The sequence below is a fragment of the Trichosurus vulpecula genome, chromosome 9, assembly GCF_011100635.1.
Source record: "Trichosurus vulpecula isolate mTriVul1 chromosome 9, mTriVul1.pri, whole genome shotgun sequence".
Taxonomy (NCBI): Eukaryota; Metazoa; Chordata; class Mammalia; order Diprotodontia; family Phalangeridae; genus Trichosurus; species Trichosurus vulpecula.
The window spans coordinates 184,900,918-184,926,135 of NC_050581.1; the positions used below are offsets into that span (position 1 = coordinate 184,900,918).

At 41.5% G+C, this 25,218-nt stretch overlaps 1 protein-coding gene across 1 annotated transcript in view; it reads left to right on the forward strand.

The window, feature by feature from the left end:
• Positions 1 to 25,218, forward strand: part of CFAP20DC (CFAP20 domain containing) — a 230,109-nt gene that overhangs the window by 64,821 nt on the left and 140,070 nt on the right. Inside the window, exons 5-7 of the mRNA XM_036739445.1 lie at positions 7,278 to 7,392; positions 11,337 to 11,493; positions 17,077 to 17,241. Coding sequence (XP_036595340.1) covers positions 7,278 to 7,392; positions 11,337 to 11,493; positions 17,077 to 17,241 — 437 coding nt within the window. The remainder of the gene's footprint in view (positions 1 to 7,277; positions 7,393 to 11,336; positions 11,494 to 17,076; positions 17,242 to 25,218) is intronic.

Here is a 25,218-nt window from a genome sequence, read left to right on the forward strand (position 1 = left end):
TTAGTAAGTCCCTTATGATTTCTCTTTCTTGTTTACCTTTTCATGCTTCTCCTGATTCTTGTGTTTGAAAGTCAAATTTTCTATTCAGCTCTGGTCTTTTCACTGAGAAAGCTTGAAAGTCCTCTATTTTATTGAAAATCCATATTTTGCCTTGGAGCATGATACTCAGTTTTGCTGGGTAGGTGATTCTAGGTTTTAATCCTAGCTCCATTGACCTCCGGAATATTGTATTCCAAGCCCTTCGATCTGTTAATGTAGAAGCTGCCAGATCTTGGATTATTCTGATTGTGTTTCCACAATACTCAAATTGTTTCTTTCTGGCTGCTTGCAGTATTTTCTCCTTGATCTGGGAGCTCTGGAATTTGGTGACAATATTCCTGGGAGATTGCTTTTTGGGATCTATTTGAGGAGGCGATTGGTGGATTCTTTCAATTTCTATTTTGCCCTGTGGCTCTGGAATATCAGGACAGTTCTCCTTGATAATTTCTTGAAAGATGATATCTAGGCTCTTTTTTTGATCATGGCTTTCAGGTAGTCCAATAATTTTTAAATTATCTCTCCTGGATCTATTTTTCAGGTCAGTGGTTTTTCCAGTGAGATATTTCACATTGTCTTCCACTTTTTCATTCCTTTGGTTCTGTTTTATAATATCTTGATTTCTCATCAAGTGACTAGCTTCCACTTGCTCCAATCTAATTTTTAAGGTAGTATTTTCTTCAGTGGTCTGTTGGACCGCCTTTTCCATTTAGCTAATTCTGCCTTTCAAGGCATTCTCCTCATTGGCTTTTTGGAGCTCTTTTGCCATTTGAGTTAGTCTGTTTTTTAAGGTGTTGTTTTCTTCAGTGTATTTTTCAGTATTTTTTGGGTCTCCTTTAGCAAGTCATTGACTTGTTTTTCATGGTTTTCTCGCATCCTTCTCATTTCTCTTCCCAATTTTTCCTCTACTTCTCTAACTTGCTTTTCCAAATCCTTTTTGAGCTCTTCCATGGCCGGCGACTAGTTCATGTTTTTCTTGAAGGCTTTTGTTGTAGGCTCTTTGACTTTGTTAACTTCTTCTGTCTGTATGTTTTGGTGTTCTTCGTCAACAAAGAAAGAATCCAAAGTCTGAGACTGAATCTGGGTGTGTTTTTGCTGCCTGGCCATGTTCCCAGCCAACTAACTTGACCTTTGAGTTTTTCAGTGGGGTATGACTGCTTGTAGAGTTAAGAGAACTATGTTCCAAGCTTAGGGGGATGTGCCAGCTCTGCCACACCAGCACTCCTCCTTCCCCAAGAACCCCCAACCCGGACTGGACTCAGATCTTCAGTAGGCTCTGCACTCCTGCTCTGATCTGCCACTTAATTCCTCCCACCATGTGGGCCTGGGGCCGGAAGCAACTGCAGCTGTAGTTCTGTGGCTGCCCCACCTCTGCTGCCCCTGGGGCAGTAGCCGAACCGCAAACTCCTTCCACTCCTGCAGCTTTTCCCACTAACCTTCTTTGTTGTCTTTGGTGTTTGTGGGTGGAGAAGTCTGGTAACTGCCACAGCTCACTGATTCAGGGTACTAGGGCCTGTTTAGCCTTGCTTCTGGTCTGGTTGGTCCAGAGCAGTTCACGCTGGGCTCTGCTCTGCTCCGTTCCCAGCTCCCAGCTCCCAGCCCCCAGCTCCCAGCTCCGTGTGGGATAGACCTCACCCAGAGACCATCCAGGCTGTCCTGGGCTGGAGCCCTGCTTCCCTCTGCTGTTTTGTGGGTTCTGCAGTTCTAGAATTGGTTCAGAGCCATTTTTTATAGGTTTTTGGAGGGACTCGGCGGGGAGCTCACTGCTTTCCAGCCACCATCTTGGCTTTGCCCCCGGAAGTCTCCTGTTCTTTGGATTTCCCCATCTTTACCTGTGCGCTTGAATATTCACATAGAGCTGTGATCTCACTGATGTTGACATTTCCCTCCACCAGTGCTGATCACAGTCCAGCCATGGCCAGTCTGACCTGGGCAAGTCATTGACCTCTCAGCCTCAGTTTCCCCATCTGTAAAATGGAGATAAGAGTTGCCCTTAGCTTCCAGGGTTGGTGTGAGGATCAGATGATTATATGTGTGAGCTGCTTTGCAAACATTAAAGCCCTCTCTCTCCTCCTCCCTCTTTTTCTTTCTTTCTCTCTCTCCTTTCCTCCCTCTGGTTCTCCCCCCGCCTTCGTGTGTGTGCGTGTGTGTGTGTGTGTGTGTCTGTGTCTGTGTTAGGTATTATTTCTTAAATTTAACAAGGTAGCAGCAAAATTCTTCTATTTACTTAGAACCATTCTGTACTTCCTTTTGTTTCTTCTGTGTATTTTTTAAAAAGTTTAGTGATGTTCTTCTTTTGGCATCCTCATCAATCATTACCCACTAATTCACCCTCTCCCTCCCTTTTCCCAGCAAATAAATGCCCTCCCTGGTACCAATACTAAAGCAAAGCAGATCAGCTCATTAGTCATGTCTGAAAATGCGTGCGCTGTGCATCATTCTCTAGTCCATCATTTCTCTTCCAAAATCCGTGGTGCCCGTGCTTCAGCGCGGAAGTCTCCTTCAATCATGATTAGTCATTTAGATCAGATAGGTGAGGTTTTTCCTTTATGTTGTTGTGGGATTGTATCAGTTGTTCTACTGGTTCTGCTCATTTCATTCCCCAGGAGTTCACATGGGTTTTTCCTTTTTCTCTGAATCTGCCATTAGAAGTGGAATATGGCCATTAAAGGGAACACAGTCAGGTGACTTAGGCCTGCAAGAGCCACCTGTTGCTGCTGAGACCAGAGTGATCCCAGGAGATCCTCAGCTCTAGTGGAAGGGACCTAAGGAAGAGTCAAGAAATAATACACCCCCCCCACCCCCCCCACCCCCCCCCACTGAGGCTTAGGAAACATCAGACCCGATTGATGAGGAAGCTTAGAGAACCTGCTCCTCTGCAGCTCTGCTGTGTTTCCTTGTGTTCACAGCACCAGTTGATATAGAGACTTAAGCATCACATACATATTTAAGATTTCATACTACATGTACTTGCTGTATCTTTGTGGTAGGCAATCAATGATAACATTTGAAATCCAGCATTCTATAGGAATTGGTTATTTGTTCACATTACTGAAATATGGGCTTTCAGATTGGAGAAATCTATAGGTAAAGTCATCAAAGAAAAAGAAACATTTCAGCCCTTCAGCGGTGTGGCATCCATCCTCTCCCCTCCCCCCAAACTCATTCTAAGCTTGAAGAGAACATTACCAAATAGTGGGAAGTGATTGTACATGCAGGAAGGAGCAAAGGGAAGAGGTAATCGGAGCCGATGAGTTCATTCTCTTGGGTAGTTACCACCATTTATTCACATTCTCCCTACACATGCCATTGTGAGGGAAAAATAGTCAATCAAAGATGAAGATATAAAATAGAATTGAAAATTGAATTGAAAAGTAATTTTACTTTCAAATGTTTTGCAAATGTAGATGTTAAATGTGAAATGAATACAGTTAATGACCATAGCTGGGAGAGTTATGCACCTGCTGATCACTAGAATATTATTATAAATGAGGTTGATTTCCTTGTTGACTACCTCATTTTTTCTCCACACGGTCTCATTACTTTTTCTATCATATGTCTGACCCTTATATATGAATGCTCAAGTACAGAAATAAAAATATATTAACTCTTATGTGGCTTTTAAAATGGTTTTTTGTGTACAAGAGAAGCAGTGCCATTGCTGGTTTTCTTTCTAAGTGTGTGAAGTCGTGGTGGGGAGGGGGTTAGAAGAGAAAGAAGGGAAGACACGGACTGGCATTGTTAATGAGGAGCTGTTTCCCTGACAGCATCACACTGATCGCCGCCACCCCAGAAAGCTCTTGGCTCTTCATACACGGTAGTTGGCCTTTTCTCTCCTATAAAGAACTAACTTTAAAACCCCCCAAGCTATTCTCAATTCTAAATAAGCAGTTCAGCTGTCTTTGAGAGTGACTACATCAGTGACCTGACATTTCATTGGCAGTACTCCTTCCTCCAGTGTAGATTGCCGCTCCTGTGGGACCACTGACAGGAGGTCTTTGACAGTTACTGTGGCCAAAAATTCCTCACTTGAGAAGCATCACCAAATTTAATGAGGCTGATCCTCATACTATAGATTTTCAGTTCATTGTTGGACCCATAATTTTTTGTAACATATGTCTTTATATCCAGAGATATAAAGCATTTTGCTGTTTTGTTAAAATACAAAGATTCTATAACTTCTTTATTCAAAGAAAGAATAATCCCTTACAACCATGTGTGGGATCCTCTACCTCTGCTGTCTTTTGCCATATATATTACAGCTTAGAGATTCTTCCACAGGCTAGATTTTACTCATTTCTATTAATGTACAGATTTAGATCAATCTCCATGATGGCCTTGCCCCCAAAATTCAACATTTCGACCTCTTGGCTCACCCTTTCAAGCCCCATGTCCCTCTGCCTTGCCCTGTGTCAGTCACACATGGGGCTCTGCGCATCGTCTACAAGCCTTTGCCACCTGTAGCATCCAGAACTTTGAGCTTTCTGCTTCATCACTTTCTCCTCCCTCTCTCTGTAGAGGATCTGACCTCCTGTTTTACTTATTGAGGAAATAGAGGCCAGCCATTAAGACAAATAGAGTTGAATTGAATCTTCTGATCGCAGCAGTTACTAGACAGTCAGCAAGTGTCAACCAGCTTCTTGTGTCCCAGGCACTGGGGTTACAGGCATAGAGAATGAAACTCTTCCTCCTCGTCAGGAGCTTGCTTTCTAATGGTGGAAACAGCACATGAACATACGAATACATGAAACATAAGTATAACATTAGTAAATGCAAATCTAGACTGAGCAGTGGAGATAGGGCCCTGGCAGGGGAGGGAGTCAGGAAAGGCCTCTCTGTCTCTTCTAGGAGAGCGGTGGTGGTGCATTGTGAGTGTGCAAAGGCACTGGGGTCATGTCGAGGGAGGCCAGTTTGGCAGAATCGTAAGCATTCAGAAAGGGAAAAGATGCCCAGTGAAGTCAGAAAAGATGGTTTGGGACCTTAAAGCTAAACAGGGGGGCTTACATTGTATTTCTCCTAATCTCTCTGGGCCTCAGTTAGCTTATCTGTAAAATTAAGGATTTGGACTACATGGCTGAGGGTCCTCCTTGGAGTTCCACTTCCTGTGATCCTATTCGAAATACATACATCACTTATGTTATGCAAAGTGACTGACGCTAAATGAGGCACCCAAGTGTGTGAGCATTGCCTCTGCACTCTGTACTTGCTCCATCCACCCAAAGGTCTTTGTTATTAGATATTCTGATGAGCTCCCCTTCTGCTGGAAGTGACTCAGTCCCTTCTCAGCTGACCTTGCAGCATTGTAGAACTTTACCATGCTAACCTATTTTAATGTAGATGATCCTTACCTGTTAACCTAGTTAATCCCTCTTACTAGATTGGAAGCTCTTTAAGGGCCCTTCTTGTCCTGTTTGTGTTTCTCCCAGTAACTTGCACGATGCATCGCACGTAGCAGACATTTTCTTAGGTTCATGAGGACGGCATGATGAGAGAGTTTATGGAGGGAACGATCTCCCAAGGCTGGTTGTGGTGACGGGGCTGTGAGGGGAAGGGCTCAACAGAGGGTACACGGGGAAGCTAGTGTTTGAGCTGGTCCTTGAACAATCGGTAGTTTGAGAAAGAAGGCAGGCCGAGCTTAGGGAATGCTGTGTGGAAAAGCAGAGAGCAGAGAAAATTCCTCAATTCAGGAAACAAAGAGAAAATTATAGCAGCTAAGATTTGCCCAGGAATTTGTGACCAGATTGTGGAAGGCCTTGAGTGCCAGGCTAAGGAGTTGGGGTTTCCTGAGTGGAGAGCAAGAAAGTGATGGGCTCAGCACTGCTTTATCAGGATTTCCCTAACAACAGAGAGGCCGTGTTGAATAGTGCATAGAGAGATGGCTTCGGAGTCTGTAAGGCCTGGGTTCAGGTGCCTCCTCCAACATATACTGGCTCTGGGATACTGGCCACATCTCCTGCCATCTCCTACCCTAGACTAAGGTGCGGAGGAGGTATGGATGTGTATTAAGGGAAGGTCTTTACTGTTCCCAACACAGATAAAACCAGAAGTCTGTTAAAATCTAGTGACTCTGTAAACTAGGTTTATCTGTCTCCAGCCTTCCTTTCTGTGCCCTTCTTTGTCTCTCCCTCACTTCTGCGTTCCCTTTCTCCCCTCGCTGCACTGCCCACTACAAACTGCTTTCAATCAAAAATCTCACCAAGCAGGTGTGGGAGATCTTGAGGGGGCGGCAGGTCTCTGAATTCATGCCAGCAACAGCTGGACTAGCCCTACACTTAGATGTGAACATCTCCCCACTCACAAGGAGAGAGAACAGGGTCTTCTAAAAATAGGAAATATAAGGAGATTTACAAATTCTTGGGAGATGAGCAGGGTACTCTGTAATTATAGGAAACAGGAAAGCCTCAGTAGCTTTGAAAAGAATATATTTACAATATTATAAAAACAACGGAAGAGAGATCTTTTAATGAGCTATTGCTAATTGTAGAAAATTACCAGCATAGTAGAAATAACATGGCTAATAATAGGAGATGAATTAATCATTGCTTCCAGATTTTAAAGAAAATCCTATAAGGAAGTATTATTTCTTGAGGATAACACTATGAGGCAGGTAGGGAGATTGCCAGTCTTTGGGGTTACTACGGGAAATAAGCCTCAATACTGTGGAAGCAAACTGAATCTTTGTGTTCATGACTGTGCTCAGGGAGGACCTGCAGAGTAAGCAGTATACAGATCCATGCTCATTCAGGCTTGGAGGGTTGTTCCACTTGCCCTGGAAGGGAAGCCGGCCATCCTGCTTTTATGTCTGTATTGAAGCACGTCAGACAGCCTCTAGAAACAAGCGGTGGATTTTCCTACGTAGTAGGGAACGTTATGTCCCAAGGTTACACTTAAGGGGCTGGAGCAAGTATGATTATCAAAGGCCTAGTGAATTAAAGGTCTTTCTCAGTTGATGTGAATTAAATTCTTTCATGGGCTGTGAAAATCTCATGTGGACTCCTGAGATAAATTAACATCCTAAAGTGAACTTAGACCTGCATTCTTGTTGGCAAGTTTGAATTAATATAGAAATTTCAATACTAATCATATGAAAAGGTAATCCTTAAGTTCCACATTAGCTCCTTATCCCTCCTGTAAAGGATCACTTTACGAATTATACTGTATTTTGTGCGGTTTGCAATGGCTTTTCCAAATGTGGTGGTTGATGAATATTTCTTGTTCTTCTCTCTTTATCTTTTTTCCAGGATAACCGATTTAGGGAACATTAAACGAAGATTGTATTTATCAACAGTCCATAAGGAGCTTTCTGCAACTCCTCTCCATGCAAAAATTCCACTTTTTATGATCAAGCGCAAAATTGTAGGTACCTTTCAATTGTTATGTAACTGAAAAAAAAAATTTATATCTACTACTAGAAGCTCTTAAATTTTAAAAGATAACAGTTTGAAGGAATAGGGCATTATACATTGCTCTGATCTTCTCGTATAGAGGAATTTTGTTTGTTCAGTGATTTCTAAGAATGAAACTATATGTATTACCATAATTATGAAGGAAGGAATTTAATAGTCCTTTACATTTGTAGGTTCATGTAGCAACATTTGTTAGTTAACATTTTGTTAATATATAAATTCTGTTGAAATAAACATTATTCCTTATCTTAATTAGAGTATATATGCCCCATTATCTAATGAGATCTAATGTTGTTCTATCCTACACCCATAAAGGTCCATAAATAATTCTGGTGTTAACTGAAACGTCCAGTAGGATTCAGGCAAATCTCTAGTTGGCTGCAGTAAACCTCACTATTTGTCCAAGGGATATTTTTTGGCAGTAATATTATTGCATCCCTTTACCATCCCTTTCAGCCTTGCTCAACATGGAGTAGGTCTTGAGTAAGAACCAAAGTGAATATTCTGGAAGGCTTCTGTTGTCAGTAGAAAGATGACACGGGCACTCCACTGGCTGAACCTGAGGCAAACACAGGTCTTCTTTTTGTGCCCCTGAAAGACGGGGAGAGATTTTAGCAGCAAGTGTCTTGTCTCGTGACACATTGAGAACACAGATCTATCAAATGCTAAAATGGTTGACCATGTGTCTAATAATTTGTCATTATCTCTTATATTGGATTTTATTTCACAATTATTTGTGGTAAATCATTCTGCTTTTAGTAATGAGGCTTCCCATGCTGGCTTCTCTGTATTCTTCACTTAAATTTTTCTAGTACAGTGTCACAGTTTGTTTGCCCATTCCCCAGTCATCTATATTGTTTCTAGTTCTTTGTTATTACAAAAAGTGCTAGTATAAATACTTTAGTGTATATAAGTCCCTTTCTTTCTGTCTTTGACCTCCTGGGGGTAAATGCTTAGTGTGTGCTTTCGGTCCTATTGTACCCTTTAGAAGCCCCAGCTTCCTTTGAGACTTAACTCAGGTGCCACCACCTACATTAGGCCTTTCGTGATCCCTCTAGTGACTAATATCTCCTGTCCGCATTTGCTCTATATCTATTTATATATGTACATGTTGTCTCCTCAGTAAGCTCTTTGAAACAAAGGTCTTTTGTTTCTGTTTTTATTTCTAAGGGCCTGCATGATAACCTGTCACATGGTAAATGCTTATCAATTGAGCATGGAAAATCAGCACAATACGTAGTTGTATATTACTAATTCCGATCCTTGGCCACTTTTTTTCCCCTTAATCCTGGATTATGTTGCCAGTATATTTTAAGCCATCTCCTGCCTCTGCATTAAGGTCAGTAGATGAGCAGTGAATGACAGGCAGCTCGGCAGAGTTAAGAAAGCTGGCCTTGGAGTCAGAGTAATCTGGGTTCTAGTTCCACCCCTTCCACACACAGACTGCATGTCCCTGGCCAAATTATTTAACCTAAGACTGTAAATTGGAGAGAGGGTGCTGGCAGAAGAAATTTGTCACCACAAGTTCCCTGCCCAGCTGAAAATCACAGGTTCCGTCCAAAACAAACAAAAATTTGTATGTCCTTATTAATATGTAGATTGCATCCCCCAATAGAATGTGGCCTCCTTGAGGGAGAGTGTTACTCCATTTTTCTGAGACGTTTATGATTGGATGTGTCGTGTTGTAAATGTTATCTCCTCCAATGGAATGTGAGTTGCTTGAATGTAGGGACTGTTTCATTTTTGTTTTATAGCCCCAGCATTTAACACATTTCCTGAAATATAGTAGGGGTTTAATAAATATTTGTTGATCGATTTATTTGCTATACTCAGATGATGGGTTGTCATGGGCTCCAAACCCCAGTCAACGTTGTTCATCCTTGCCAGGACTCATAGACACTCCTAGAGGGGTATTCTGGGTGTGCCCACATACCCTGTGTCACGTGCTTCCATCGGGCCTTCTCTTCCCTTGCCATGGGAAGGGGCACCAGAGGTGGTTCCAGCACACCATTCTGGGTGTACCTACGTAAGGATCTACATAACATGAAACATTGATCTCAAACAGTTTGTGTTCTGAGAGAGTAGGACTAGATCTCTTTCAATCTCTTTCTATATAAATGAGAGTCATCTGCAGAGAGGTAATAATCGAACCCATGGTTGCTGATGAGGTCATCAAGTGAGCGAGTGTAGAGAGAAGAAGGGAGCGCCCAGTGCAGAGCTTCGGGGTACACGCAGAGTTATTGAGCATGACATGAAAGATGCCATGTGATGGTCCAGCAAAAGGGACTGAGAAAGAGCCTTCCAACAGGTAGGAGAAACAGTGAGAGAGTGCGGCGTTGTGAAAACCAAAAGATGAGAGAATGCTTCTGAGAGGTCAAGAAGGATGAGAAGGGAGAAAAGAGGGCATTGGAGTCAAACCTGAAGATCTCCTTTGGAGGATCAGTTTACTTGAGTAAAGCATTTGGAAGCCAGTTTGCTGAGAGTATAAAAAGTAAGAGAAGAGGGAGTGGAGGCAGCCAGTGCTGATGGCAAGGAGAGAGAAGAATATTTTCAACCTCATGCTTTTGCCCCATTCTTTGCCTATTCTCCCTCCTTAGATCTAAATATATAATGTCCTTCAGACACCTTGAGTGGCTTTAACATTAAGCTTCCCTGCAAAGCTCATCCACTGATTGCCTTTGATCCATTTAGACTCCACCGTGGGCCCAGTAAGGCTCAGGGCCTGCACACCCCGAACACTGGCACCTTGGGATCTTAATCTTATCCCGAGGGGTCACATATTAGTATGACCCTTTTAAAGGTGAGGAGTTTGAAGCTTAGAGAGGTTAAAGAGCTGGCCCAGCTAGACATTGAATAACTATGAGAGGCAGAACTTGACCCCAGGTTTTCTAACTTCAGGATCCATACTTTACTACTCTACATTACTCAGATAATCTGATAATTAAGAATCGACCTAGGTTTTCAGTGCAGCAACAGCTTCAACTTATAAACGTAATGTTTGTAGATAGAAATATTACAGTTTTGCTTTGTAGAATGACAGTGGTTGTAAACTGTGATGAATTAACACATTAATATAATTTGTGTTTTTATATTATCAGTAGAAAGTCCTAGTTTTCTTTTTAAAAAAAGGTATTACATGCAGTGCTTAAAATCTTTAAGTTTTAAATATTATTTCTGTATAGCCCACACCCAGACACTGGGCCTTTATGTGCCCCCAGGTCCTAGGGGGGTTCTTAATGTTCTTTTCCTTAACACATCCAGGTCATTTGGAGACTATCTGATTGTTGAATGGAGAACATTTAGCTTCAAAAGACTTACCAGCTTGGCCAATACAAGCACTTTTACAAGGAGTGAAAAACAAGCTATTGCTGGGGTGCAGTGGATTATCTGATTACAAATAGCCATTTTGGACCAGAATTTAAAGCCTGACTCTGCTCTAGTACTTGCGTTTTTAGGTGGTTTATAAACGAATGACTTCATCAGCTAGCCCCTTAGCAGCAACATTTATCTATTTACCCTTCACTTTCAGTATGTGAATGGTCAAACATGTCTATAAATAGCTTCCCAATACCACCATGTCTCGGAGTCCAGTTTTGTTTCCCAGTTTGTTTGGGGCGAAGCATAATGAAGGAAGCGTGTTCATAGATGACTAGGTTGTAGTTGGGATTTACAACTGTCAAGGCTTCGTTTCACCCAGAGACATAAAGAAGAGGATGGAGGCTATTACTTAGGTCATCATCTTGACCAAAATTATCTGGGAAGAAGGTGGGGATTTTCAGTTGTTTAAACTATCTCAATAACTGCCCCCATTCCATTTTCTTCACTTTCCATTTGTTGTCGTCTTTAGCGCAACTGTGATTAATGACATCTCCGTGTTCGGCCTCTCTGTTTCAGTGGTGCAATCTGTGTATTGACCTGGCGGCCTTCACCAGGGACATTTTCAAGGGAGCCGTATTCCAGTCTTTGGATAGAATTATTGTCTCTGCAAACTGCAAGCTCCGAAAGATCTTCACTCTGAAGTCCAGGCCTCAGGACACCGCTGACAGAGACGGTGTGTTTGAATAGACACCCCCTGCCCAATCTCTCTTGTTAGCGGCTTGTTAACCAGTCAGCCAGGCCTCTGCTCTAGTTAGGTAAGGGATCCCTCCCAGGGTCCCATCAATTTCTTTCCAAAAGCATTTCGCAGCAGGGGAGAGTGTGTACAAATAGACAGGCAATATTTCTTTTATATCTTAAAACTTTTTTCCTTAAGTTAACAGCTATTATAATATTTTGAACATCTTTATATACATTTTTAGGTAGTCATTTGAGAGAGAACCTCTTTTCTAGTCATGCTGAAATAGGAGAGGGTTGGGGATTCTTTTTCTCTCCAAAATTACCTCAGGGGAAAGTCCATGAAGTTAGTGCACTCGTTCAGTTTGCCTTAGCATTGAGGACCCGCACACTCTTGCCGGTTCTGCTTCAGCGGCTTTAATCAAGAAAAATGTTATAGATACTTAGTGGGCGCATACTCTCCACAAACCGCTGGACAGGGGATTGTGGAACCTACCGAGGAAGTAGCAGTCATAATAGTTGATAATAGCTGATGTAATAATAGCTGACATTTAGACAGGCCTTCCAGGCTTGCCAAGCCTTTGAAGTGCCTACTCCCATTTGAGTCCCACAGCAGCTCCCAAGTAAAGCACTACAAGTACTTGTCTAGGATTCTATTGTTAGGACATTTCAGAGGTGGAATTGAAGCTGGGGCCTCTTATGACTCTGGGCTCCCCATTCTTTCCCATGTTCCAACTTGCCTCTCTTTTAACTTTCCTTCTAGCATTCCTAGGATAAAACTGTATGGAATAATCGGTACTTAATAAATATTATTTGATAGTCATGAGAAGTGGAGAATTTATCACATAAATAAATAGCAGTGATAATACTGAGTGCAGGTACTACTGGTCTCCAAATGATCTGGTACATTGGCAGGAACGCTGGGTCTAGAGTTAAGGGTCTAGATTCAAAGTCTGACTGTGATTTTACTGCCTGTGTGATCTTGGGCAACTCATTTAAGGTCTTGAGGGACCTCAGATTTGTCATCTCTAAAATGAGGGGTTGGACTAGATGCTTTCTAAGCTCTCAGGAGGCCTTTGATCCCATGGTCATGATTTTATTGATTACACTCACTCAGTTTTGACCTTTCCATAACTTAGTTGTTTTGGGGGGTTATTTTATTAGTTGCTGGGACCAAAAATATCATTCCATGGTGGCCACCTTTTGGTGGTAGGCTTCTCTATACTTAGCTAAGTTGGTCCTTGGACATCAGCCGTAGACTGGTGCCAGGCTTGTCCTTGAAGCCTTTCTAGCTTGGTAGAACCTAGTAGAATTCCTCCCCTGCCTTGGTGGGTCCAGGGTCACGCCTCTCATTCCCCAGCCACCAGGATGAGGCATCAGGATTTTAAAAGAGAAAGTGATTTTATTCATTTTATTATGATTTAGCTATTTATGATCCTCTTCAAAGGCACTAAGCAATTGTAAAATGTTCCATTTGATTATGTATTTGGGATAGAAGAAAGCAGCAAGTGTAGATGAAATCATTCATAGTCTAATATTATACCTTCCTTATTCTAGTAGTAAAGGCCTTGAGACCCTCACCCTAGAATCCTTTTTGTTTGCCTGTCCCCAAGTAGACTGATTCCTTTGTGTACTGTTCTGCTGTTCTCCACTTTAGCCTATGCTGTCCCCTGGGGTTTCTAGCTAACACAATTCACATTTGGCTCTAGAAAGTATAACTCATTATCCTGATCATCTGAACAAATAATTCATTTCCCTTTCAGGAGATGGTGTGTGCTTAACAGAACACTGCCTGCGTGTATGTGCCACATCCACTCCACGTAGCATTCCTGGTTTGATTGGTTACTTATGATTTAGGGAGAAAATTGTCATATCTGAATTTCTATGTAGTGTTTTCTAGGTGATGACAGCTGAACGAAGGCCCCACCAACTAATGAAAAAATCGAAGAATTGACAGTGACATTTAGTTTGGACTGATCTCAAGTTATTTTATTTACATAAAGGATTTCTGCCATCTCAGGATGAATTTCAACAGCTTTAATTTTTAGCATAGACAGTAAATAATCAAAAGATGACTTAGGAGCCTTGAAGATGGTGTTTAAGATGGGAGTGGAACCTGGTTCAGTTCCGTTTAGCTAGGTAAATCATCGTGCTCCCCAGCAGTCAGAAAATGGCCAGTCAGGGAATTTTAGGTTTTGGTTTTATATGCCAGGACTTATGGAGTCCTTTTTTTTTTTCTTTTGGAGAGGGAAGGAAGGAGCCACGTAACCTCTGCTCCTCATTTTCCTCTATAATTACACCTCTGCACAACGACGCAGATAGGTGGCTCAGTGAATAGAGCCCTGGGTCTGGAGTCAGGAAGACCTGAGTTCAGATTCAGCTGAGACACTTATTAACTGTGTATCCCTGGGCAGTTCACTTAACCTGTTTGCCTTAATCCACTGGAGAAAGAAATGGCAAACCGCTCCAGTGTTTTTGCCAAGAAAACTCCATGGACAGTAATGGTGTGCTGTGGTCCAGGGAGTTGTAAGGGTTGGGCACTACTGGATAACAACAGAAACTAGCTGGTTAAGCTAGAGGAGCTCCATGAGCTTTCCCAGCTGTAAGTCTGTTATCTGATCTCAGCTTATATTAACTTACCTTAACTCTGGGAGAAAGTTTGAGATTATTAAGTTTTGGAAATATCATCAGCTGGCTTAGTTATTGTGGTTCGATTCTTACTTTGGTCTTTACTTTCCCCACTTAGCCACAGCCAGATCAACCCTTTCATTCCATGAGAAGTCTCTGTATACGAAAGAAACACTAAACATAGAGATAAACAGGTATCGCAGAACACAGATCCTTTTGGTGTGAGTTGGGATTTGTGCTGGTTGCCATGTTGTGGGTCCAGAACTTAGAGGCCAGGAATGTGCTCCACTTTGTGTTCCCCTGTATCAAAAGCTGGTGGATTTTTATCAGCTTCGTGACAGCATTTCACAAGTTTTTTTGGGTTTTGTAACATCTGGAATGGGGACTTAAGTACATTTAAAATAGGGGATTTTGGCTGTTTTCTTTTTTCCTTAAAGATCTGTTCTTTAGCATATACCATTAGAGCAGTCTTAAAAACACCTGAGTTTCCATGATTCCTTTTTTAAGGAATCAAAATAATTCATTCTTTTTTCCCGTGTTGCCCTTCAATGTAAGCTCCAGAAAGTCATTCTTCTTCTGCAGTGAAATCTGAGTTTACTATTGGAATTGAGATGGAATTTTTGCTTCATAAAAGACATTTATAACCTTAGGACAGAGTTGGGTTAGTATTTTTGCCAAATGTTTTCTATATTGATAGTTCATTTGCCCACTGGTTCCATGTGGTTGGTACTTTGCCATTCTTTATGGCAAACTAAAGCGATCGAGTGGTATAGCAGGAAGAATCTTGGGCTAGCTCACTCGAGAGACACAGACAGACGAACTTCCCTTCCAGAGTGCGCCCCCCCCCCCCCCCCCCCCCCCGTGCTGGTGTAACTCTGGGCAACTCCTGTAAAGTGCAGATAATATCCTTGGAAACGCTGCATGAAAAGCACTTGGTGGAGCTCATTCAGTGGATAAATAGTAGCTCTTGTTGGCAGTGGTGGGTAGTAAGGGTGTCCTTCACATAGGAGATGCTTAACAAATGTTGAAATGAGGTTTGTTAGAAACTCGTTGTCAGTGTACTGTATTGTCTTTCTTTGGGAGCCTGTCACTTTGTAGTCTGGACAACTCAGAAGTTCAGCTGGTTTATACTGATTAATTTTCCTGCCTCCATATAGACACTACTCAGATGCCTCCTTGGGGCACAGAGGTGACCTTCCAGGGGGCTGTGCCAGTAGAGTAAGTGCTTCCGCCTCTCCTGCCAAACTTGAGAAGCTTCACACATGGCATGAGTGATGTCTGAGAATCCAGCTTGCTTAGTTGAGAAAGGTTCATATGCAGGTTAGCTCAAGGCTGTTAAGGTTTTAACCACAACAACTCTCTTACTAGCTGTGTGACCCTGGGAAAGTCATATAACCACTGTCAAAGTAGCTCAATTTCCTCAAACTTGAAATGAGGATAAGAATAGCACCTACCTCCCAGACTTGTTGTGATGATCATATGAGATAATATTTGTAAAGTGCTTAGCGCAGTGCCTGATACATAATGGATGATTGTTCTTCCTTCTCCTTCAAAGACCATCTGCTAAGTGATATTGGACCAGAGATCTGAATCAGTAGAGGGATGGCCCACACCACTACCATTACAGATTTCGTAATGTATTAAAGTACAAATGTTAATTTTCCGTACCGAGATTAGGAAATTCTATAAACAGGAAACTGCCATCATTTATCTATCATGAAACTCAAAACAACAGATGTCATAGACTTAGCATAACTTAATCATATTTGTAAGATCCTAAATTTAGAACTGGAAGGGGCCTCAGAGGCCATCCCAGTCCAACTCTAAATATTGGATATATAGCTATATAGATACATATCTATATCTATATCTGTGTGTGTGTATAATATATATACATATATATCAGTCCCAAGCCTGAAATGCTTAACTCTCTCTCTCTCACTCTCTCTCTCTCTCTCTCTGTCTTTCTCTGCCTCCGTTTCTCTCTCTCTCTCTCTCTCTCTCTGTCTTTCTCTGCCTCCGTTTCTCTCTCTCTCTCGCTCTCTCTCTCTCTCTCTCACACTCTCTCTCTCTCTCTCTCTCTGTCTTTCTCTGCCTCCGTTCCTCTCTCTCTCTCTCTCTCTCTCTCTCTCCCCCTCCCTCCTTCTCTCTCTCTCTCTGTGTCTCTATCTTGGTCTTTCTCTTTCTCTCTGACTCTTTCTTTGAATCTGTCTCTCTCTAGCAAGGTTACTACAGTGATATTGAGGCCCAAGCAAGTGGTTTACCCAAGGTCACAGAGGCCAGGAGTGGTAATAATTCCAGTTTCTCTGATTCGCAGTCTTTAGGGTTTTACTATTGCCCTCAGGAACTTCATAAAATCATCACTTTTCTAAACTGTCTTTACATAAAGATATTTGTTAGCGAAGAATGTTTGAATGATCCTTCTATAAGGCTTCTCTTAGAAAGGATTTTTCACCAGATTATCAAGGAGGACAGCATTTTGAGTTATTTCATATCATGGTGGATTTTAGCCACTGTTTGTCTAATTCTAGCTAGCTAGTAATCAGTTGAAGTTTTCATTAATTTTGAGAGCACATCAGAAATGAGCCTTTAGGTCCTTGATTCCATTAAAGTGAACCCTCATGCCCTCTCCACTGCACAAAGGATTTTTCTCATGACCGAGGGCCTTTGATGTGCCAAGTGTGCTATGCATCCATTGACACCTCATTCTTTCTTAAGTTACATTGACTTTTGTTTTCACATCAGCGTTCAGATCCTACCTGTGACTTTGTAGTACATAATGGGCACGTCCCTTTATATCATTGTAGTAACCTTGCTAGAGAGTTAGAAAGAGAAAGACAGAGATAGAGACACAAAGAGAGAGACAGAGACAGACGTATTTATAGATCTAGAGGGCTATATATGTATTTATTAGTGAATTCATCATTGTAAAGTGAGTTTGTTTTATTTCCAGATGTATATGGTGCTCCCTTTACAACAGACGAGCCTACAGATATCATTCCTCGAAGCTGCCAGTTAACTACAGATGTACCTCAAGTTACCCAGCTGCTAAATATGACTAAGCTTCGCCAAACAGAAATGAAATTTGGAGGTCAACCCTTAACATCAACAGAACCAGGTATATTTTTAGAAACCCAGACTAGAGATGCAATCATTTATTTAAAGTAAACAAAATACTTGGCTTTTATATTTTGTTTCATAATTGAAGTTAAAAACTGAAATATTAAGTTGTTTGCTAAACAAAAAAATTTTGATTTCATGCTTCCTTGTCACTTCAGCAGGGTTAATTGATTTTTGCATTCATGAAGTTTTGAAATTGAGAAAATAATATAGGCTAAAAGCAACCCTAAATAAAGCATGCGGTGTTTTTAATGACAGGCCCACTTACTGTTAGTATATAAACCTGGTGTCATATCTTCCTTGTTAGCTCTAAAACTCTTCACCAGGTGCTTCCCAGCTGCTTTATTCTCCTTATGTTTCCTGATTGCTGGCCTTTTCCCTTAGCTCTTTTGAGGAATACAACTCAGCGTCTTACTTATCTCTGAGCCATTTGTTAAATCCGGAGGATACTCATTAAATATCTACTATGTTGTCAGTGCTGTAACAGGTACTTTGAGGGCACAGGTTCCTATTCTAGAACCTTCCATATAGTTGGGAAGAGAGACAAGAGATTTATGTGTGAAACCATGAAAAGACAATGCTAAAGTTAGGTCGAAGTGCCATACTACAAGTATGTAAAGAAAAATGGAAAGGGAGAAATCGTTGCAGACGACGCAGTCAGAGAGGAATTGTACAGGAACGGTACTTTAAGCAGAAGACTGGCCATAAGCGTGGATTGTGTGAGGGATGGTTTGGAGCAGCCTAGTGTCCTGGAGCTAGAGGGTCTGTGGTGGAGAGCCATTACAAGCAGCCTGTCTCTCCTGGCCCCTTCCTAGCAAGGCCAATTCTAGTTAGTCTACTAGAATCCTGTGCTTGGGAAATTCTTGTGGGCGATGGATCATTTGAATCCTCGTTCTTTATCTAGCTCCTTGTTTTGTCTGTTATCTGGCATTCACCTCCTGAAGCTTTTGCCTCCTGCTGCCCCTGTCTTAGAACTTGTTAAGTATGTGTGGTTTTGACTCTCTTTCTCTTTGTTCCTCTTGCACTGTGTCCCATTTATTACCCTTTTTCTCTCTTTGATTTGTTTGTCTATTTCTTGATAGGGGCTTAGGGTGTTCCATTATTGGTTGTCTGTATTGGAACATCTTTTCTAATCTTTGGCCCATTCCACAAAGAGGAGAGGCTTCAGTGAGCCACTGTGGTCTCCGTCATAGATAGACAAGGAAAGACTTTGTCTAGAGGGTCTTTAATGTCTGAATGTGGACTTGGAGGGTATCTGCTGCACATAGGGAACCATTTGAGGTCAGAAACCTGCTGAAAGTTGCACCAGATAAATTTGGTAGCAGTGACTACGTTGGATAGAAGGGATTGAGCTAGGTGGCCAAGAACGACAGGAGGCTGTCACAGTCACAGAGGTGGGAGGTGTTGGTTTGTCACCATCCCTGCTGTGAAGATGGCTATGAGAATAGGAGGGTTTGAAGCTGAGAAAAACAAGAAAAAGAAACAGCATGAGCAGGAGTCTCGTTGGCTCAGGATGGGTAAACCAAAGGGTGGTCAGGTGCACTTGAACATGTAGAAGGACGGGAATTTGGGAGCATCATTAATGAAAATGACAGAGCTGGTGTAAACATTCATCTCATACCCATTTACTACAGAGAGAGCGTGACTTGGAGTTGGTAAGACCTAGGTTGAAATTCCAGTTTTCTTTAGCTGACCAATGCTTTCCATGTCTGTAGTACCTGCCTCATGGTGTTGTTGTGAGGCTTAAAAGGATAAGTTTTTGTAAAGTACATTACAGAGTTCAAAGGACAGTGTAATTATCACCATGTCTGTTTGGCATACTTTTGACATTTTGGTCCTCATCTACCTTATTTCTCTTAGACTCTAAGTTAGTGAGTGGCAACTTAGCTTTGCAGCCAGAAGTGGGCATGGTAGCTGGCCTTAATTAAAGTTTACTAAGTGCTTTCACTACTTTGTGTGATTGGAAACAATCCTGTGAGTTGGGGAGCGAGGACCGAGGTAATGACTAACTTTAGATCATACGGGTGAGGGCTAACACAGAATATGCCAATAGAGTACTATCTGAAATGAGTCCGGGATGTTGTATCCTAATACCTGACGTTCATGAAGCAGTTGGAAGTTTGGAAGGCATTTTCCAGACATGCATGACCTCATTTGAGCCCCACACCATCCCTGGGCTTGTCCAGGGGTTCCACAGTGATTAAGTCTCAGACGCACGATTTAACCCCCAGGCTCTCTGGACATCAAGCCCAGTGCCTGGGCCTGGGCCTAGGCCTCCATTGTAACCCCCTCTGGAGTCCCTAGGATAGAACCAAATGGACTTAATAAGCATTTTTGATGTTGGCATTAGTCAGCCAGTCAACGGGCATTTATTAAGTGCCTCCTAAAGGCACTGCAACAAGCTAAAATTAAGAAGTCCCTCTTTTAGCATCCATTTTTCTTTTTGTATCTAATGATTTTCAGTAACAAATATTTGTCAAAATTTAATTATATAAATTTCAGATTTTTAGTGTTTTTAATTGTTATTGTCCTTCTCTTTCATTATAACAAATGTTTGTTTAAATAAAAAAAAACATTATAAAAAATGTTTGTTTAAATGTTTGTTAAATAAAAATGCTGCCCTATGTTGAGCATTTTTTATGTGACTTTTTACTTTAAAATTCAAGGAAGCTGTTATTATGCATTGGATTAAGAAGGCATTTGGGTGTTATCTGCCCCATTAAGTCAATTTTCCACCCAAACTAAAACTCCCAGAATTTCCCTCAGCCTGTCCCTAGGGGGCATTAGACTATCTGTGCAGGGCTATGAATATGGTATCCTAATAAATAATAACATCCTCCTTGGGTCATATACCTCGAGGAAGGACTTAGGATGGTCCAGACAGCATACAGCTTACATCCTGAGAAGCCTTCTTGTCCTCCTTCCCATGCATGTGGTGTGGTGATGTCTCTAAAGACTCCATCACTTAGCATGCTCACTCAGGGTTGGGGGAGCATCTGCTCTGACTTCGAAGCCTTTTGCCCACATGTTCTGACCTTTCACATTCGTTATCTTCTCACTGGGTACGGTGAGTGATTGTTACACTGGTTGTAGAAAGATTTGATTTGAAAGCCAGCAGCATGTGATGCCAGAGCAGTATCACAGGGTAGTTACCATCATGACCTAGGGAAGAGGCCACGTGATACAGGGTGGTAGAGGCTGGCCTTAGAGGCTCTGATCCCATTTTTCCACTTCCTTCCTTTGGGACCCTGGGGAAAGTACTCCCCGGCCTCACTTTCATCCTCTGATAATCCCAGAGACCTCTTCTAGCCCTAGCGTGTCACCTGGAGGCCCAGCACCAATAGTCTGTTCCTCTATCTGACTTTAACGAGTCTCTTCAGTTCTCTAGGCCTCAGTTTGATCATCTATGAAATAAAGATGGAATTTGGACTACCTGTTTCATTGGATGGTTCTAAGAAACCTGCTCTATAAACCTTAAAGCTGTGGATAAATAGGAGTTACTATAAGCATTATTATCATGAATAGTAAGGTTTTTTAATCATGGAAAACCCAGGAAGTAATTTTTTTTTATTTCAGACAATTTGTTTTTGCATGTCACTAAAGCTTGACTCCCTACAATGATTGAACTTCATGATGGAATGAATGTCTGCTGTCATAATTGATGAATAAGTGCGGGGAGGCAGTATGGAGTAGTTGACAGAAAGCTAGCCTTGAAGCCAAGAAGACCTGGGTTCAAGTCCTGCCTCTGACACAGCAAGTCACTTAACGTCTTGGTACTCTCTGCAACTTTCTAAGACTATAAGTTGTTGAGAAGGTGCCCACCTGCACTGGTAGAGGGAGTTGCCTCACCAGGGAGGTCCCTATGCCAATGAAATCCCAAATTCAGATCCTGCCCTTCTCAGTTCATGGCTATAGATAACACCCCAAGGCAGCAGACGATAGCAGCTTGTTTTAAAAGAAAGTTTTTAATTTTTTTTCGGTAAGCACAAATACTCAAAAAGGGTCTGGAGCTTTCCAGAATTTGTTTAGTGTCCTATAACTTGATAGAGAGCAGAGATATTTTAAACACATTCATTTATATTTTAAGAATCATTATGCTTCTAGTAAGGCATGATATGGGCAGCATTGTTAAAAATGAAAACTTGTTTCCTTCAGTCCCTCCCTTATGAGAGCTAAGGACTGTTAGTGATCAGAGAACTAGAAGAGGAGCTGATTATTTCTCATGGTCCCCAGATTTAATGGAATTGAGAACATCAGGTCTGATTATTTGAAATGAGTAGTTGGCTCACTAATGACAAGATGCACTGGTCCACTAAACACAAGTCAAAGCTAGTAATTTATTAATATTAGAAAGTAGTTTGAATGAACTTCTTCGTTCCTGGCAGTATTAGTAGGTTTTTTTTGGTTTTATTTTGTTTTGTTTTTGCGGGGGGATAGGAGTTCTTTTTCACTCTCTGTGGTTCTGGTAAGATGATACTACCTGAAGAGGAAACAATATTTTCCTACAGAACAATGATGTCATCTTCCTTCTATCTCTCACATTGTCAAGATCCTTACTGAAATCCTTATTGGTGCCTTGTTTAGAGGAGGGTCAGAAGAATAACAGCAGCTTAACCTGTAAAGTATAATCTAAAAAAGAGATGATAGGAGTTTGGATTACTGATACTGAAAGAGAAAGAAAAAAGCAAGCAGTAACTTATTTCAGATCCATTTCTAGCTGTCATTCATCCCTGTCATTTAGTTGCGAATAAAATCAACAGCGTACTTGTCAGGTGCATCATTTCACAACTATTGAAAGTGAAAACTTCTACTTCCCTTGCATTTTGAAGAGTTTTCTCATTAATTTGCATGAAATGTCATGGGTTCTCTTACAGTTCAGTCCAATAAGCATTTATTAATCACCTACTACATGAACCCCCCTTGGCTTTTCTTCTCATAGAAATGTGAAAATGAGTTTAAGTCTGGCTCTAAATTAGGGCAAAAAAAAGTTTGTTACGGGAAAAGTGTCTGCAATTGTTTAACGAATAGATTTTAGGTTTCAAGATCACATGAGCAACAAAATGGCGAACTGGATGTTTTCTTAGATCCCCACAACTTCTCACATTTCTTCAAAACAGAAATTATGCACCAGAAATGAAGCAATTTCATCTGTTTCCATGATCTAGGACACCTAGAATCCAAAAGAAAGTTAAAAAAAAAAAGTAAAACTCAGGAACTGTTACTCACTGAGCTTATGAGCACCCACTACTGGTAGCAAGGCTGCACTAGCAGACCCAAGGACATGACACAGACTTACCTGTGTAAAACCCACCTCTACACCCTGGTCATCCCTCCTTCTTTCCAGTGCCATAGAGATTTGATCTCGAAGCCATGGAAATTTCCTCAGGCCTTGGCAGCCAGCTTGGCCAAAGCTCTTCAGAAACAAAAGCAAGCTTGTGGGTGCAACCTCAAAGCACCAGTGCTTCAAAGCTCTGAACTGCCAGTAGCTCCAGGGAAAGTGAGCTCTGAAATGTAAATGCCAGGCCAAAGAACTAAGGGACAGGCAGAGTGAGACAGGTCACCAGGACAAGACACTGTGCTTGTGGGCAACTGTACAGCACTCCACTAAACCTGAGGGAAGAGCACAGCACCTAGTTTGGGCCAATTCTGTCCACCCAAAAGTCAGTTGGGGCAGAGACCTAGGCTGATAAACTCTGAAATATCTAGTGTTATTCCCAATGGAAGATACTGAGACGCTTTGAGATCCAGTCCCCACAGAAATTATAATCAGAGGGGAGGGATTCAGAAGTAAATAATAAGGAAAGTAAAAGGGGAAAAAAGACTGAAAGTACCAAAGATTCCAGGAAGAAGAAACCTCAAAGACTTTGAACATACACAGAAAGAAATATGGCTTCCAGATCTCGTAAACAAGTTTAGGCATCTGTGAATAAAACTACAAAATGAAAGAAAATGATCCAACAATTGACTAGGCCATAGTCACTGATGAAATTGAGAACATGAAACCTCAACGCATTGTTCTTGAGTGGTTTAAAGGAGAAATCAAATTATGAGATCAGAATATATGTCCTACATAGCAAAAGTAAGGAGCAGAATAGAAAAACTTGAATATGCAATAGCATATTCAAAGAAACAAAAGAAAGAATAATAGATTGGGAATGCAGACATACCAAAGTGAAAGACAACCATTAGATGAGCAAAATATGTAGATTTCAAGACAGAACATTAGAGACAACCTAAGGATCATAGACCTCCCAGAAGAACATGATAGGACAAAAAGTCTTACTACCATAATGAAGGAAATAACAGAAGAAAACTGCCCTGAACTTCTGTACGTAGAAAATGAAATTCCAATTGAAGGAATTCACAGATTACCTCCAGGGGAAAAAAAAACCATAAATAAAAAACTTATGAATTAGAACTCCAAGACCCCTAGTGGTTAAATTTAAGTTTAATTCAGAAACAATTTCTCCAAGCCATCAGGAGAAAGATCTTCAAAAACAAAGGGAAGGACATTTGAATAATGCAAGACTATACCGCACCCCCTAGAAAAAGGAGGAGGGAACAGAGTAATGTGTGGTGAAGAGCACTGCAGTTTAGAATGCAGACCAAGGCGACCTGTTCTGCAAATCTGAGCCTAATTGTATAGGACAAAATGTGAACACTCAAGAAGAAGGACAATTTTGAAACATTATTTAGAACTAAAGAAATAATTTGCTTCTTGAACACCCCAAGCAACAGAAATGAAGAAAGATTTAATAAATACAGCCAATGAGGGCACCAGAATAACAAGGGTGATGAAATCTGCAATAAAGAAACATTGAGTTAAAAAACTCCAAGCATGATCAATTTATTAGCAAGGCTAGCAGTGGCTAATAAATGGAATCCAAGGCTCCTCAGCAGCCAAGGATGCATCTGACAATCAAGACAGTTCTTTTGTAATCATGAAGTGGAAGATGGACAGTAACATCAATCTGGCACAACAGAGGAGTATCTCATTTTTTATTGGTCAGTGCTAAGGTCACTTAACCACAATTTGCATCAGTTTATCACCAGGTGGGCTAACATGTCCCATGACTGGCAATTTCTGAGGGATAAAAGGACACTTGCAGTCTACATGCTAGCAAATTCTAACAGATTAGAATCTAGCTGAGGATATTAAGTCTGGAAACTCCTGAGAAGGCCAACCTATTGGGTGGAGGGTGACTTGTGTTGCAAAACAGGGCTGTAGGCTTAAGAAGTTCAGAGGGAATTCAAGTTCAGATACTAAGGGAAAGCAATACTTATATAACGGTTTGATTATTAATACATAGTGAATTGATTAAGCCTTAATAAAATAATGCAAAATAAAGTGAGGTATCAGTTTTCAATTCCATAACAGATAGACCAGTAAAAGACTTCTTTCTAAAGGTACACAAGGAAACAAGGGTGAAAGCAGAAATCTGGTAGAGGTAACAGTAAAAAATGAACCAGGAGCATTATGGACAGAATCTGGAGGCACCTTGTCTGTTGGTGAATGCTACTTTTGTGAGACTGCGTTACAACATGGGAGGGTCCATGAAAGGGAGCTGGGGGTTAGAGAGGAGTGAGTGATAATCCAGGGTCAACTCACAAGCTAAAAATGAGGGGAATGTGACCTCTGTGGTCTCAGAAAGAGAAGTGCCTTAATGGGAGTCGGTAAGAAGGAGGGAGAAGGAGATTGAAAAGGCCTTACTTTGGAAGAGAGAGGGAGTTCCACTGATGAATGCTCCTATGGGTGAAAGGAGATGGGGACCTTATACTGGATGAGCCTTGTGGGATTTGGTGCCTGAAAAAGTCTTCTTGTCCAGGGAGTGGAGAGTTGGAATCCCTGGGGGCAACTGGCACCCAGACAAACAGAAGAGCATAGACTGATGGAGATTTCTAGGCAAGTGTAGGAAAAAAAAAAAGATAAATGAGAGGGTATTGATTAGTGGGGTGGGGAGAGGGGACGGTATCT